We start from the raw sequence: 17,632 nt of genomic DNA, 5'->3' as shown, positions 1-17,632 counted from the left end.
GATTTTTTGGCTCCCAAGGACAGCGTTATATCGGGGTAGAGGTGTATGTTGCAAAACTGAAGTAATTAGAGTCAGGGTTTTTCTCCTCCCCAAGAACCTGCTATGATTTGAATGCTCTAGCTTTGTCCCTGTACTATGAAAATGGTACAAACTCTGAATTAGTAGCTTCACTTCACTAATGTATTAACAATTCCATATTCACTAACATCTTATGAGAGATGCTAATATAGAAAAGCTAACACCACATGGATATTTCATGGTATCCCAATACATTAGTTTGTTCTATTACCAAATTCTGTATTTTTACAAGTGAAGATGACCCTTGCTATTGTGAGAAAAGTTGCTAGTCATGAGGCACTGTGTAAAACTGTACTTGTTAATAAGTAAGAAATCATACCCCTGCTTCAATATACTTTCAAAGCCATCTAGACTCTCAGGAGCTATAAAACATTTAGATACTGCAGCAAATAAGATGTGACATGGAAAGGGGCCATGCCCCCATAGGAGTTGTGAAGGACAGTCTACCCTATTAAAAGGGCTCTCTCTGGTTCCAACTGCGATAACTGCAACCATTGTGGACTCCAGGTTACTCAAAAACACAGATCTCCAGATGATGATAATTTTTTTAAAATCAGAAGGTACGGTTGGTGTGTTTTGTAATTGAACCTCCAAGTTCTAATGCCTGCCCTGAGGCATTACAAATTTATAGCCTTGACGTCTTGTTTGTACCAAGCAGACTCTCAAAACACTTTGGTAAAGGTTACTAATATGTTAGCAAAGTAGCAATTTTTTAAATTAACTTTATAGCTGCAAGTACCAGTACAACTTTTATTTTCCCAATATTTGTAGAAACTTACAGGTTTCAGGTCATGTCTCCTGATGGAAGCATACTAATTCACATCAGTATTGGTGCATATGTTTGAAGATGAGGATTGTGGTCATGAATTCATTACTACTATTATGATGCTTTTTCATTCTGAACATTGAAAATACACCAATTTCACATTGCGAGATAAATACAGACAGACAGCTGGCTTTAATGGTATTCACAGCTCTCACACAGATCAAACGTGCAAGCTATAGACAGAAATGTGATGACAATGTATGAAGTTGAATAAACACACACATTAAAAGAGGCCCCCTGACACACATGGAGGGTGGTAATAAGAGGTGGTTACTTACCTGTAACTGGAGGTTCTTTGAAATGTGTGGTCCCTATTTGTATTCCAAACGTGCGTGCGCATGCGCACTATGTGCCAGAGCCAGAAGGTTTTCTTAGCAGTACCCGTGACCCACATGTGCATCGTGGATCCCCTTGTGCTTGCAGAGAGGGTACAATAGGCCAGGTGGATCGACGCTTCGCCAATGACCCTCTTTCCAATGAGTAGTCCAGTCCACAGCAGAGGGGATGGATGATGGGTATTGGAATACAAAAAGGGGGCCACACATCTCAAATGTAAGTAACCTCCTCCTCTTCAAGTGATGGTCCCTATGTGAATTCCAAAGGTGGGTGAGCAGCAAGCAGTGATCAGTGTGGAGGTAGGTGCTAGGATGCGAGAGGAAGTGCAGTCTGTAGTATGGTGTGGCCACTGCAGCGTCCACAGCTGCCCCTTGGGCGATGGCATAGTGGGATGTGAATGTGCGTATGGAGCACGATGTTGCTGCACGACAGATGTCTTGCCAAGAGATGTCTGTTAGGCAGACTGATGTGGCTGCTTGCACAGAGTGCGCCGTGACATCATCAGGCGCCAGTACATTGGATAGCATTCATAGATGCACCCAGAGACCTATTTAGAGACGAAGATGGAGTGGCATGTGGGTAGAGAGTCTGAGAAGGTCTATGAACCAAAACTGACAGGGCCAGAACGGGACTGAATATTATGGTAGCGCAGTCCTGGTGGATCTTGCATTGCACTTGTGGGAGGAGGGGAATGGGGGGGGGAGGCGTAGCGGAGGGGAGAAGAGCATCACCCTACGAACCCTCTGATGGCTCCCCTGAAACAATAAAGGGGCAACTTGCGGTTCTCGGGGGTGGAGAAGAGATCCAAGCGTGGGGTGCCCCATTTGTGGCAGACAGCTCAGAATGTGGCACTGTGCAATTCTCAAGTGTGGTTGAGGTACAGAATCCTGCTGAGCACGTCGGATAGGGAATTTTGGGTGCCCAGGAGATATGTCACTTGGAGCTTGAATTCACTAGCTTAAGTTAGGTGTTAGTGGCATTTGACCTTTTATTTCTTAGTAACTATGATAAATGAAGAGGGGGGGGAGAGAGCTCCCTTTTATGGACACCCAGCCTCTTAGAGTTGTTCTCTACTTGCTTTCCCTGTAAAAGGTTAAAAGGTAGGTAAAAGGAAGGGAGTGGGCACCTGACCAAAAGAGCCAATGGGAAGGCTAGAACTTTTTAAAATTGGGAAAAAACTTCCCCTTTGTCTGTTCTGTTGTTGTTCTCGGGGAGAAGCAGAGACAGGGCTGCAGCTATGCTGTAAGAGCTTGGGCCAGGTATGAAAAATCATCAAATCATACCTATAAACTACTTATTTGAAACCCCAGATATGCAAGTAGATCAGGAAAGGTCTAGGAAGATGCGATTAGGTTTATTTCTGTTTACTTCATGGCTTGTGGACTCCTCTGTGCTAACCCCAAATGCTTTTGTTTTGCTTGTAATCTTAAAGCTGGACCTCAAGAAGGTTATTCTTGATGCTTAATTATTGTAAGTGGATTTTTTAAATCTAGTAATAGCCTGAGTTTTCAAATATATTTTCTTTCTTTCTTTGTTTTTAATAAAGTTTACCTTTTTTAAGAACAGGATTGGATTGTGTGTCCTAAGAGGTTTGTGCACATGTTGTTTAATAAGCTGGTGGCAACAGCTGATTTCCTTTGTTTTCTTTCTCACCGTGCGTGCGTGCGAGAGAGAGAGAGGGCTTGAGGGGTACCCTATAGGAAGGAATTCCCAAGTGCGCCTTCCTGGGTTCTCAAAGAGGTTTTTGCACTTGGGTGGTAGCACTATCTACCCATCCAAGGTCAGAGAAAAACTGTAACCTTGGGAGTTTAATACAAGCTTGGAGTGGCCAGTATTAATTTTTAGAATCCTTGCGGGCCCCCACCTTCTGCACTCAAAGTGCCAGAGTGGGGAATTAGCCTTGACATGGTGGCAGAGCGGTGGGATCATTTTTAACCAGAAGCACAGACCTCAGGATTTTAAAAGGACACATTTTTCCTTTTGGCAGCTTGCAAAGTCAGGGAGTTTTCTTTTTTTTCTTTTCTTTGCTGCCTGAGGGGGAACAGGAACGAAAAGGGTTCAGCCTGCCGAGGCAGGGAGTCCAACAAGCAGGGTTTTTTTTTTTCTAGCTTCGTGGCAACAAAGTAGCTAGGCTAGAGTAGGGCAGCCCTGTGCATGAAGTTGCGGTCGGGCACCGAAACCCTAGAGCAACCAGTCTTCCCAAAGTGGCACGCCACGGAGAAGACACACCCAGATCTGCTGGGAGGCGGAAGCGAGGAGAGAGGCAAAGCACTTGGCAGCGAAGGCGAAGCACTTGGAGGTGGAAATAGAGCTGAAGGGCTTAGATCTGGAAAAGGCTAAACTGGATCAACCAGGTAGCCCTAACAGTCCTTCTCCAGGTACCGCACCCCATTCCAAGAAATTCCCCACATACAAGGTAGGCAATGATACAGAGGCCTTCTTAGAAAATTTTGAAAGTGCCTGTCTTGGATACAGCATCCCTCCAGACCAGCATATGGTGGAGCTGAGGCCACAACTCAGTGGACCCTTAGCAGAGGTGGCAGCTGAAATGCCTAATAACACATGAATGAGAATGAACTTTTTAACAAAAGGCCAGAATTAGAATGGGGCTAACCCCTGAGCATGCCCATCGGCGGTTCAGTGCCCTAAGGTGGAAACCAGACGTGGCATTTTCCCAACACGCCTACCACATTGTAAAAATTGGGATGCCTGGATATCAGGAGCAAATGTTAAGTCTCTGGAAGATTTGTCTCTCCTAATACAAATGGAGCAGTTCTTAGAGGGTGTTCCTGAGGAAATAGAAAGGTACATCCTAGATGGGAAGCCCAAAACTGTAACCGAGGCAGGGGAGATCGGAGCCAAATGGGTGGAGATGGCGGAGAAGAAGAAAGCTAGTAGCAGTTGGTGCAGATACCAGAAGGGGCAACCCGAGACGACACCCCACCATTGGAGTCAGCCCAAGGCCCCACCTTGCAAGGAGGAGCCCTCCACACATCCAGGGAAACCCCAGATGCCCTCTTGTCCTACCACCCTACTCTCCAACCACCCACCTCGCCCCAGCCCACAGTCTGCTGGGTGATGCTTTAAATGTAATGAGCTGGGGAATATGAAGGCCAACTGCCCCGAGAGCACCAGACAACTGCAACTCATCACCCTGGGGCCCCACCGAGAGCCTTCAGGCCCAGATGCCTTGCAAATACCCCCAGAGCAAAGGAATCATAGAATATCAGGGTTGGAAGGGACCTCAAGAGGTCATTTAGTCCAATCCCCTGCTCAAAGCAGGACCAATCCCCAGACAGATTTTTACCCCAGTTCCCTAAATGGCCCCCTCAAGGATTGAACTCACAACCCCAATGCTCAAACCATTGAGCTATCCCTCCCCCCCAAAACTGAGTGTGGGCGGGAGGAAGATTACTGCGTGGACAGACACTGGAGCACAGGTGTCCGCTATCTACAAATCCCTGGTGGACCCCAAATTCATCGACCCAGAGGCCCAAGTAATGGTGCAACCCTTTAAGCCCAACTCTTTTAACTTGCCTACAGCCAAGTTGCCTGTCCAGTACGAGGGCTGGTCAAGAATATGGACTTTTGCAGTCTATGATGATTATCCCATTCCCATGCTGCTGGGAGAAGACGTAGCCAACCATGTGAGGCTACAAAAAGGGTGGGGATGGTCACCCACAGCCAGGCTAAACGGGCCTCCACACCTAACCCCATTCCTGAGCCTCCTACAAAAACCCAGTCTGTGTCCCCTGATACCACAGGCCTGGGGACCCAGCCAGAGGTGGTGAAACCAGACCCCAGACCAGAGTCTATGGCAGCAGTTGTAAATCCAGTTCCTGTGACCCAGCCAGAACCAGCCCAAGGATTAGAACTGGTGCAGCAGTCAGCACCAGAGCCTGTGCTTGCAACCCCACCAGAGTCAGGGGAGCCAGCATCAAAGGGCACCACAGAGCCTGCACCTGCAGCAGCAGCTAAACCGGCACAAGAAGCTCAACCGGAGCATGAAATACAACCTAGTGCACCAGCAGAGAGCGGTTCACAGTTGATGGAGACACCCCTATATCATCTGCATCGCTTCCAGTGGGACCAAGCCCAAGTTCACAACCCAGCGAGGAACTAACGTCTCCAGCATCAAGGGAGCAGTTCCAGGCAGAGCAGGAAATGGATGAAAGCCTCAAGGGAGCTTGGACGGTGGCACGGAGCAACCCACCACCTCTCAGCTCTTCCAATAGGTCCAGGTTTGTTGTAGGATGAAGACTCTTATACAAGGAAACCCTTTCTGGTGGGCACAAGGCATCCTCAGAGACAGTTGGTAGTTCCAACTAAGTATAGGGAAAAGCTCTTGAGCTTAGCCCACTATCACCCTAGTGGCTATGCTGGGGTGAACAGGACCAAAGACTGTTTGGGGAAGTCATTTCACTGGGAGGGAATGGGCAAGGATGTTTCTACCTATGTCCGGTCTTCTGAGGTGTGCCAGAGGGTGGGAAAGCCCCAAGACCAGGTCAAGGCCCCTCTCCAGCCACTCCCCCTAATTGAGGTTCCATTTCAGCGTGTAGCTGTGGATATTCTGGGTCCTTTCCCTAGGAAGACACAAAGAGGAAAACTGTACATACTGACCTTCATGGATTTTGCCACCCGATGGCTGGAAGCAGTAGCTCTAAGCAAAACCAGGGCTAAAAGCGTGAGCCAGGCACTGGCAGACATTTTTGCCAGGGTAGGTTGGCCCTCCGACATCCTTACAGATTCGGGAACTAACTTCCTGGCAGGGACCATGAAACGTCTTTGGGAAGCTCATGGAGTGAACCACTTGTTGCCATCCCATATCACCATCAAACAAATAGCCTAGTGGAGAAGTTTAATGGGACTTTGGGGGTCATGATATGTAAATTCGTGAATAAGCACTCCAATGATTGGGATCTAGTGTTGCAGCAGTTACTCTTTGCCTACAGGGCTATACCACATCTCAGTTTGGGATTTTCACCCTTTGAACTTGTTTATGGCCATGAAGTTAAGGGGCCATTACAGTTGGTGAAGCACCAATGGGAGGGGGTTACATCTTCTCCAGGAACTAACATTTTGGACTTTGTAACCAACCTGCAAAACACCCTCAAAGACTCTCGAGCCCTTGCTTGAGAAAACCTACAGGATGCTCAACAAGAACAAAAGGCCTGGTATGATAAACATGCCAGAGAGTGTTCCTTCAGAGTAGGTGACCAAGTCATAGTCCTGAAAGCGCCCCAGGCCAATAAGATGGAAGCGTTGTGGGAGGGGCCATTTATGGTTCAAGAGCGCCTGGGAGCTGTAATTACCTCATAGCGTTCCCAGACCCTACCCTAAAACCTAAAGTATACCATGTTAACAGGGCCGGCTCTAACTTTTTTGCAGCCCCAAGCAGCAAAAAAAAGTGCCACCCCGCCGTAACACCCCCCCCCCGCCGAGCGCCGCCCCGGCCCCCCCCACCGCGCGCCGCGCGGCCGAAGCACCCCCGCCGCCGAACAGCCCTCGCCCCCCGTGGAGCGCCGCACCGCCGAACACCCCCGCCCCCCGTAGGGGCGCCGCCGAACACCCCCGCCCCCCGTGGAGCACCGCCGTACACCACCGCCGAGCGCCGCGCCACCGAACACCTCCGCCTCCTGCGGAGCGCTGCACTGCTGAAGGCCCCCGCGTGAGCACCGCCAAACACCCCCCACTGAGCGCCGTGCTGCCGAACCCCTCCCCGTGGAGCGTTGCTGAACACCCTCAGCCGAGAGCTGCGCCGCCGGAACTCCCCCGCCCCCCCCGCCAAGCGCTGCCCTGCCCCCCGCCACCCCAAGATTGGCCACCCCTTACCAGGTGTCGCCCCAAGCATGTGCTTGGTTGCCTGGTGCCTGGAGCCGGCCCTGCATGTTAATTCTCTAAAGCCCTTTTATTCCTGAGAAATCAAGGTTCTCCAGTTTACAGCCCAGGAGAGAGAGAACGCTGAGTGGCCTGAAGGAGTCTACTATGAAGGGAAAAGCAATGGTGACATAGAAGAGGTAAGCATTTCCATAACCCTTAGGCGTAAGCAGCAACAGCAAATCCAGGAGCTGTGCACCATCTTCGTGCCAATGTTTTCAGCCACCCCAGGATGGACAGAACAGGCATACCACTCCATTGACACAGGTGATGCTTGCCCAATTAGAGCCCAACCCTACTGGATGGCTCTTCAAGCCAAAACTGCAATAGAAAGGGAGATCAAGGAAATGTTACAGATGGGTATAATCTGCCCCTCTGAGAGTGCATGGGCCTCTCCAGTGGTTCTGGTTCCCAAACCAGATGGAGGAATCCGCTTTTGCATGCACTACTGTAAGCTAAATGCTGTAACTCGCCCAGAGAACTATCCAATGCCACGCACAGATGAGCTACTGGAACAACTGGGACATGCCCAAACTAAGGGGTATTGGCAAGTGCCGCTAGATGACCCAGCCAAAGAAAGACCAGCCTTCGTCACCCATGTAGGGCTGTATGAATTTAATGTGCTCCCTTTTGGACTTCGAAATGCACCTGTCACCTTCCAGATACTGGAAGATAACCTTCTGGCTGGATTTGGGGAATTTGCAGTCACCTACCTTGATGATGTGGCTATATTCTCAGATTCATGGGCAGAACACCTGGAACACCGCCAAGCTGTCTTCCAGAGCATAAGGGAGGCAGGATTAAACGTTAAGGCCAAAAAATGTCAAATAGGCCTAAACAGGGTAACGTACCTTGGACACCAGGTTGGTCAAGGAACTATCAACCCCTTACAGGCTAAAGTAAATGCTATCGAAAATTGGCCTGTTTCCTAAACCTCCAGGAAGAAATCCCAGCTGGTGTGGACCCAATCTAAACCAGGCTGGCCAGCACAGTTTGTGATTTGGGGTGTGTGTGACAAATGAAAGGGGGGAGGTTAGCTCCTTTTTATGGACAACCAGCCTCTCCCCATGTACGGAGGTGCTACGTGCTCTATAGCGCCCTTTGCAAGAAGAGCATCTGCTTCTTGTTGGACAATGCACTGTTGGGAAGAGTCCCATGAAAGCGTCCTGGGGGAGGGGTGATCTGGGAGATGCAGGGTGAAATCAAGAAGTTCTATGGAGTACCCATGATGGGTGATCTCCAGTATCCAATGGTCCATGGTGATCTTGCCCCAATTGTGGACGAACAGGGCAAGACGGCCCTGAAAGACAACACGGGGCGCTACGGGTGGCAATGGGGAAGGTTCAACATGTCCCTGGAGTCCTTCAATGAGCGAAGGGACTCGTCCGTCTTTGCACAGAACATTTTGTCCTCTTCAAAGGAGAGGTCCTTGATAGTAGTTTTGACCTCCTGAGGAAAGCCGGATGACTGTAGCCACGAGTCACAGTGCATGACTATTCCTATCGCAAGGGATGAGAGGATGTGTCTGTCACATCAACCGCTGCTTAGAGGCCCATCTTGCTAACTAGGCATTCCCACATCCACCAGCACCTGAAATTGCTGCTGTTGTCTGGTGGCAGTTTGTCCCAGAACTCTGCTAGCCATGCATCGTTAATAATATATTTGGCTAGCAGAGCCTGATAGTTCATTATGCAAAATTGCAAGGCTGCCGAGGAACACACCTTTCTCCCCAACAGGTCCATATATTTTGCCGCGCAGTCTGCACGTGTCAATTTCTGTAGATGCTGGCGTGCCAATTCAGCTGCCGGGTGGATGACAAGAGAGCTGGGGGGTAGCTGGGAGAAAAGAAAATCTGCCCCCAGAAAAAATACCTCCGCTCTGCCCTCTTAGGAGTGGGGGCACATGAGGCGGGGCATGTCACACTGCCTGTGCTGGACTGAGAATGGCCTCGTTAATACTGAGTGCAACTCTAGATGGTCCCTGAGGCTGGAGAATGCCCAGGAGCTGGTGTTGGCTAATCCTGAACCTCCTCCAGTTGTATCCCCAGGGCCACTGCCATTCTCTGTAGCAGGTCTTGATACTGCCAGTGATCGTCCAGCGGAGACAGGGAGGGAGGAATCAGCGCCTTGTCTGGCGAAGATGAAGCGGCACTTTTTAAAAGGATGAAATTGCATGACATAATGCTGCTTGAAACTGGACCCTCAGTCTGTGAACCTGCAGTTTTACAGCAGGCAATATCAATTCCTTCTTCCAGTGAGTCAGTAATATACAAAATATGAATCCTAAGAGAACCCCAGGAGAGATAAAGTGGATGCAACTGTCAACAACAAAAGGTCCAGAGGACACAGAAGTGGTAAAATTTGCATGAGATTCCACCAAGAATAGATGTAAGAAGCCAGTATCATAACTACAGCATGTTATAAAAGCATTACCTACCAAGCCTTCTTACCAGCAATGTTCTGACAAATTCAACCCTGTTACTACTACTCATTCAACACTTATAAGGTAATAAAAGCAAATCTAGAATCAGGATCTGGGTGTCATTTGGATCCAAGATAAGGATACCTACCTGAAAGTATGATAGTGATGTTCAGCACAATGACTATGCCACAGAACAAGCCAACCCTGAAAGTGGTCCATGCTGGTGCAGGCTGTAAATAGAACAATAGTTGGCTTAAGGGCAGAATACTAATTTATCTCCAATGCACATTAATTTTCAGAATAAATGTCAAACCAATTAATATAGCATTCTAACTTACGTTCTAATACCTCCTTCCCCTGTAAGATGAAGTTTCTTAAATCCTATAAGTACAACATAGCACCAGCCAAGAGCATTATGCAACGTCAGAACAGAGAGCCCAAGTGTATTAATGCCTTTTGAGAAATCTGCCAGGTCTTTACATCAGCATTCCAACACAGAAGAGCGTGGCCAGAACTATCTATACTAACAGTAAGTTTGAAAGGCTAAAATTTATTTCCCCATATTATTCACCTCTCTACCATTACCTTGCCTTAATACATTAGCACTTGCAATGCCATTTCCAAATCTTCTGAGACTAACGTAGGTTACCTTTTCTAAGCACCAAATAATTTAAGGTGCTGGTCATTTCTAATGACAGGTATAAACACCCATTTCAATATATTTGCACTTTTACATTCTGCTGGGAGGGTTGAAATGTAATTTGATACATCAGCTAATCTGAGAGGAAAACAGGAATTATGGAACTTAAATTCTCACCTGAGCAGCTCCCAAGGGTGGGACACGTAAACGCTTCATGGCCTTCTGTCTATCTCCATCTTCTAACTCATTGGTCACCACCGTCTATGGGCATAAATCACAAGAACTTAATGCAGGGTCTACCCAGTGAAAGAAAAAGTGGCAGAGTGATGATATATTACACATCAATTACATCATTATTATGAATTACTCTTAACATCACTGTAATTTCACATAGTGAAAGTTAACAGCTGAAGCCAATGTACACACAAACCCACAAATTACAAGTGACTAATGCCAGAAATTAGTGGTTCTTTCAAATCAATTAATAGTTGCATTAGCAATTAAAGCATTTATTCACAACACAGTACAGGAGCTCAGGGTTATTACTGGTGAAGGAATAGAAGAGCATTGTTTCTCTACATAAAATGGAAGTAATACACAGTTCAGCATTCTCTACCTCTGTTTCAGAGATGAGCTGGTTGATTTTCTTGCAAGTATAGAATGGTGCCACCTCCACATGGGCCACCCGCCAATCTGCACCCCGGGGTGTCTCCAGGATCTTGTCATGCTTCTTCAGGATCTTACGGAATCCTGTGAAGTTCAGGTTCTAGAGACAAGAAAAATAAAACATTATTTTTTAGTCTCAGCTAACAATGAAGAATGTTGAAATCTGGTAATATTCCAGTGATAGAGAAAGAACAGCCAATAAGGGTTGTTAATTAGAGAACCTTTTGGATAAATATTTCAGGAGGGTTGTTTGGTCTACAGAGCTATTAAATAAAGGAATAAAAATACTTATTCAAAAAATAATAGTAAGACTGTGTGGATGGAGGGCATGAAAAACATGAAATTATTTGTAGAGAACTTCTAAAGTCTAATACTTATTCAGTCTCATGATAGTAATGTATGCAATACCAGCAGCTATTAAAATAGAGTTAATCAAAAAGACAATGTATATTCAGAGAAAAGGGTTGTGTCAATACCATCCAATATACTCATTCGCACAGATGTTTCAAAGGTTCTAAAGCAGTAGATGATCTGAGAGTGCTAACCCAAACACAGAATTACACCTTTTTTTTCCCCGCTTAGAAATGAAACAGATGTTTATATATAAAACAAGAACACAATTAAGAGAAAATCTGTAGAAGAAAAGTGATCACAATTAACTATAATAAAAAAGCATGAGATAAAGTGGACTAGGCACAGAAGAATATGAACATAACACACTGAACCTTGTGGAACATACATTTTTTACTCTGCAAAGTGAAGTTGCTGCCACCTCTCCTTCCCTAACCAAACGGGCAACCTTCTGGATGAAAATTCAATGTAGATAGCTGAGCTTTGGCTATACTGAACACTTTTCCTACAGTAATTTTGATTCTGATTATCTGTTTGTATGGTCTCAGGAGGTAACAGTAGCTCATTCAAGTATGTCCTGTGTACCATATCACCGTTTGTCTATATACTGACAGTTATTATGATGAGCTCTTAACTGAAATTTATACGTGCAGAAAGTTGAAAGAGGGTCATTTTGTAAGAACAAAGTTGCTTTTAGCTTCATCCTCTTATCCAGGCACCCACTGCCCAGGCATCACACCTACTTGTCTTTTGGGGATTTTTTCTTCTCTCTTTTGGATAGGGAAGGCTACTGATTCCTAGTTCCTTCATTTTAAAACCAAGATTGAACACATTAATACTAGAGAATACACAGCAATAAAGTGTAACACACTCAATAAGATATATCTTTGTCAAGAAAAATTAGAAAGCATTTTATATGTCATGGCAATTAAATCCAGCCAAGTGTGTTCCTAGAAAGGATTTTGCCTTATGTGAATAGAAAACAAGTCTGAGTTTGAAGTCAAAGGGAGCTGAGAGTATTCGGGATCTTTTCAAGATCAGGCCCAAAGTAATTAGTTGAAAAAAAGAGGGTTAATATTGGAGATATGTGTAAGCCCAGATTCATTAGTTTATATATTTTTTAATACATAGTAATGGAAAAGCTCATTATAGCAACTGGGAGTAGACTGAAGACTGCTACGATCAAGCATATTTGAAATACTGTGGTATCTAACTATGCAAAGAAATCACCAACAGCACTTCATGTTCTATTCAGTTTATTCAGCCTAATATTAGCTATACAGATAGACAAGAAAGGAATTATATTTTTTTGTTTATAAAAACTAGCCCATGGACTAGATTTGAAAGAAAAATACAGAGAATGGCAGAATTCAATGCCTTTGGGAGCGGCTCCAACTAATCTGCTGAAATGATTTTCAATCTAATTATGCCTGGAGTGATTTAATATCAGACCCCCATTGTGCAGTAGGTAAGGAAGGGACAGGGAGATGGGAATAGGAAGCCAATGCATTAATGATTTGCATTACCGCAGACAAGAGAGACTTTAATTACTTTCTATTGGAAAAATCCAGCGTTTCACCCCTGGGACAGCAGAGCCTTGTTTCATAAAGTTGAAATGAAAAAATGTAACAAAATGATAATTTTGGTCACAGATTTTACTGTTGCCCTGAACTGACTAATGTTATTTGCTGGTGTGAGTAATTAGCATATCTCAGGAAGAACAGCCCAATATTTTTACATCATGTACCCTAGAGTTCTTCTTGCAGGGGAGCTTCCTCTTCTGACAGCACAAGTTCCATGATTCCAAAGCTGTGCGCTAAAGAAGTTAAACACTGCTAAATGGTAGTGTCAATGAAGGACTTTTGCAGTTGATACAAATACAAAAGCAAAAACTCAGAGAAATAATTTACTTAGCCTGAAATTCTGTATTTTGCTTACTACCGAAGATAATCTTGTTTTTGAATAGAAGCTCTCTCCTCCAAACTCAGCTTCTATTACTACTAGATACTAAAGTGAAGTCCATAAGCCTAAATTTTATATCAGTTTGCCAACATATAAATGACTAATACCACAAAACCACAATGCCGACTTACATTATGCAATATTATGCAAAATCAACGTAGGATGAGGGAACGGGCTCAGAGAGAAAGTGCTTGCTTGTATGTAAATATCTGTTAATTAGAAAATTCAGGATCACATGCAGGTCAAATACATGTAGGTTTAACTAGGATATATTGATGTTTTTAGCCTTGCCATTCTTCCACCATAACAGTGGATTTTAATATGCCCTCCTATATCTTGCTCACTAGGTTATTTTCTCAATTTGCTCTTTTCAGCAACCCATTATCTTTGTGCTGCTGCACTGTGTAAAGCCACTGCTTTCTATGATGAATTCAAACAGTTTGTGGCTATGAATTTCAAGCTTTCCCCTTTTATGTTCACATTCTCATATCTATTCCTCTATTAGTGAGATCTAAGTGGTAGTTTTACTATTTGGGTCATGACCTTGTTTTTTAATTGAGGAACCTTTGATGATAAATGTTTGGCTGATGCCCACACATAACTGGGCAGTTAAAATTACTCCATGGATATGTATCCTGCAGTTTTAAGTAGCGTTAGAATTGGTGCATGAATTTTGTTGTTGTTGTTCTACTGCAGTCTGTAAAAGATACCTACTGTTTCATCTTATTTTTTCCTTCTTTGTAACCCAACTCAAAAAGCTTCACCACTACAGAAACTGAGAGAGAATTGTAAATATATTTGACAAAATGCCACCCTCCTTCACCTCACGTTCTATTTCTTCTATGCAGATTAATACAGTCTACGTTAACATTCCAATTATGAGATTCTTCCCACATGGTTTCATTTATGCCTAAGCAGATAACTGCCATAACTTATTAACTCACCTAGTGCTTACCACACTGCCTGTGTTTGTGTTCAGATGCTTTTTCATACACGTACTCTTTGTCCTTTGGTTTAAAACAATTTCATCTTTTCCCCCCTCACTTTCCAACCTGGTATAAAACCCTCAAAGATGCCCTGCCAGTTTTGGATGCAGATGGGTCTGCATAAGTGGAGACTTCCAAATCCAAACAGGCTCAGAGACTATACCAATGTTTAGTGAATGTAAAATTATCTTCTTTGACACACTTACTAGTTGCTCTCTACTATCAGTGACTCCTTCCTTCCTTCATGACTGGTACCTAAAGCCTTTCCAAGGAATCATTTGCACTGTCCTCATCTTACCAGGCCACAGAAGTGATTCCTGATAATAAAGTCCAAGAGCCTAGTATTCTTCTTTAAAAAGAAATAAAAGGAAAAAGTGGCCAACATGGCTTCACCAGGAAGTGAACAAAGATCTGAGGTTACTCTATCTACTTCAGGGTTGTGAACTAGCTGCTATTGCTGTAAGTAACTGAGTGCTTCCAGTAGTACTAGAAGCCTGTATCAGCTTATAGGCCAATCTGCAGCTTGCTTTAACACTAGTTGGACCAAGATTTTCCAACCTGGGAACCTAAAGTAAAGCAATTCAATCCATGTTTAGGGATCTAAATACATTGTCTAATTTTGGGAAATGCTGAGTACCAGCAAACCCACTGAAGTCTAGGGGAGCTGCAAATCCTCAGAAAAAAATCAAACTGCTAAAGCCTCGTCTATACTATGGAACTTCACAAAGTAATTCCCAATGGTGGGATTCTGTTTGGTAAAATTCCCTAGCATAAAGTCTGCCTTATTTAGGTGACTATACAAGGATGTAGGTGCTTTCCTTTAGGAACCCAAGTTTGAACATTCTAGTTAAGTTCACAGGCTAAAAAAAAGTGGTTATGAAATTTTCAGTGTCACACATATTACATACAATATGACACTTTAAGAAGTAAAGTGGTAAAGTAAAAAACCCCACCAATTAAATTAAATTAAATTAAATTATTGGAACACAAACCAGTCTCTATAACGATTACAATCCCATTTTTCAGTACTAGAAATCTAAATATGTCTAAGATTTAATTCTTTTATACTTGTCTCCAGGCTAACAATTTTTATGCCAAGTTGCATCCCATAGAATTTAACAGAAAAGTTAGAAACTCTTGAAAATGTGAGTTTTAAAAGAGAAAATGTTGACGCGTCAGCTACAGTGAGGTGAATGACACTACTATGATAACACAAAGAAGAAACAATGTATAAGCAGCCTCATGCTTCTTTCCAATTTTAAGGTATAACAGTTTCTTTCCAGATTCTCAAATCTGGCTTTACATAGAACAGAACATGAACAAGTATATGGCCTCAAAGTTATAGTAGTGATCTATTTACTCTCCCATTCTCAGTCTCAACTTTCTGTCCTCTGATTGCAACGAGATGAAGCAATCCAATCAACAAGAATGATATGAACACTTAGGGCCCATGGGAAAACTGTGCCCTTCTTTTCTTCGTACCTGATAGTTCTGCAGTAAGATGAGGCTGAGGTAGAACTCGCTGAAGGCCAGTTTTAGGTCTCTGATGTTTCTATGCTGAACACGCTCCTCGTGGGACAGGTGGAAGACTGCCTTTCTGCGCTGCCGCACTGTGGTAAGACCATTAGTTTCTTTCTGTGCATCCAAAGATGACTGTAGTTCATTCTGAAGGGTAGCGGACCTGCGCTGAGCTTCTGCAAGCTTTTCTGTTAGCAAGGAAAAGGAACTGTCAAATACCACAAATGGAGTGGGTAGCAACTTGTCTATGAAGGCTGAAATACCTTACTAGCATTGTGTATATCGCCAAGTGCTTTTGTAGGGACAGGCTGCTGAGTGGAAGCATTAACTGTGTGACTTAGGGCTTGTGTACATGAGAAGTTACTGCATGGCAAGCCAGGGAGTGAATCTACAGTGCACTAGGCTTGTCACTCTGTAGAGTCACACGCTGGCTTGTTGTACAGTAACTTGCTGTGTAGAAGTAGCCCTTACACCACTAATCCCTAAAATTCAATAAATATAGAAATAAATAAGGTTGCATTTCTTTTCAATGATTTTACAAGTATTTTATAACCAATTATAACTCAAAAATCCCAAGAAACTGGTAAATATTATCCATTTTTTACAGGTGGGCCAACAGAGAAGTTAAATGACTTTCCCTTGATTATTCATCACATCAATAACAGAACTAGGAAGGGTACCCAGGTCTCCTGACTTCCGGTCCTGTGCTTTAACTTCTAGACAATGCTCCCTCCAGGAACACAAATATTTGCCACTGACAAAAGGAATCCCAGCTGGCATAGCCTATCCTGACCTCTACCCATAAATGTGTGCATTTATAGCCCCTATCAGTCAAAACTCCTGACATGGTGTCAGGGCCGGCTCCAGCTTTTTTGCAGCCCCAAGCAGCGAAGAGGGAAAAAAAACAAAAAAGCTGCGATCGGCGGCTGCTCTACCACGCTGCTTCATTCTTTGGCGGCAATTCGGCGGCCAGTCCTTCCCTCCGAGAGGGACTGAGGGACCCGCCACCGAATTGCCGCCGAAGACCCAGACGTGCCGCCCCTTTCCATGGGCCGCCCCAAGCACCTGCTTGTTGCGCTGGTGCCTGGAGTCGGCCCTGCATGGTGTTATTCCAGCATTGTAGCTGGAGGCAGGCAGCAATCTACCTTCCTATCCTTCCTGCAAAGAAAGATCACCTTGATCGATCAGTTCATCAGCCCACACAGAAAGTGTGCCGGTCACAACATGTCATTTGTGTTGTTCTAGCCAGTCCTTCAGCCACTCACTGGCTAGGCTGTCAGTGGCACCAGACCCCCAACTGACCGTGTACTGCAGTCCAGAACCCCTGAGCAATCTGCCAGTCTCAGCCTCCCAAGGAGCTGGGCAGAAGCGTGCCACCGCGCCCAACATACAAAAGCAAGATACCGCATAAAATACCAAACTAATTTATAAGATACCAATGGTTTTCTCTTGTCAAGAGAGTGACATCAAACATCCTTAGGGTGGCAGAGTAAGATGCTTTTGCTTATTTGTTCTCACATCCTAAGAAGGCATTAAGCAACACTCATAACAAGAACAAAAGCTTGTTAGCTAATATTATAAAACCTGACATCAGTCGGTAAGGCACTTTTGGTTTCTTTGCACCCGTTGCTGGACAGGAAAACGTAATGTTTCACATGGTCATAAAGAAATCAAAGAAAAAAATGGGGTTAAATTGATCTGATGTATGAAAGCGCTCAGAAGATAAATTTTACTTTCATCAAGTTACATGCAACAGACAAATGTGGCTTTTACTGTGATGAGAGGCTATGATACCAACACGTGAAACAGTTTAAAAATACAAACAGTCTACAACCGGACGAATCAGAAACTGGACCCAGTAATGTGGTCATATAGTTCTCCCTTCCCTGCAATTCAGGGTCACACTCTGTAGCACATTACTCAGTGTTTTGCCAGTTTAGCTTTAAAGGGACAGTCAACTTGAATTTTTTT

At 44.5% G+C, this 17,632-nt stretch overlaps 1 protein-coding gene across 1 annotated transcript in view; it reads right to left on the bottom strand.

The window, feature by feature from the left end:
* Positions 1-17,632, bottom strand: part of LOC112114863 (xenotropic and polytropic retrovirus receptor 1) — a 242,524-nt gene that overhangs the window by 39,319 nt on the left and 185,573 nt on the right. Inside the window, exons 4-7 of the mRNA XM_024211775.2 lie at positions 15,626-15,849; positions 10,795-10,944; positions 10,356-10,439; positions 9,687-9,768 (exon numbers count right to left, since the gene is read on the bottom strand). Of these exons, the coding sequence (XP_024067543.2) occupies positions 9,687-9,768; positions 10,356-10,439; positions 10,795-10,944; positions 15,626-15,849 (540 nt within the window). The remainder of the gene's footprint in view (positions 1-9,686; positions 9,769-10,355; positions 10,440-10,794; positions 10,945-15,625; positions 15,850-17,632) is intronic.

Source organism: Terrapene carolina, unplaced genomic scaffold, assembly GCF_002925995.2.
Source record: "Terrapene carolina triunguis isolate 2854851 unplaced genomic scaffold, T_m_triunguis-2.0 Scaffold210, whole genome shotgun sequence".
NCBI lineage: Eukaryota > Metazoa > Chordata > Testudines > Emydidae > Terrapene > Terrapene triunguis.
This window is presented reverse-complemented; position numbering and strand designations above follow the sequence as displayed.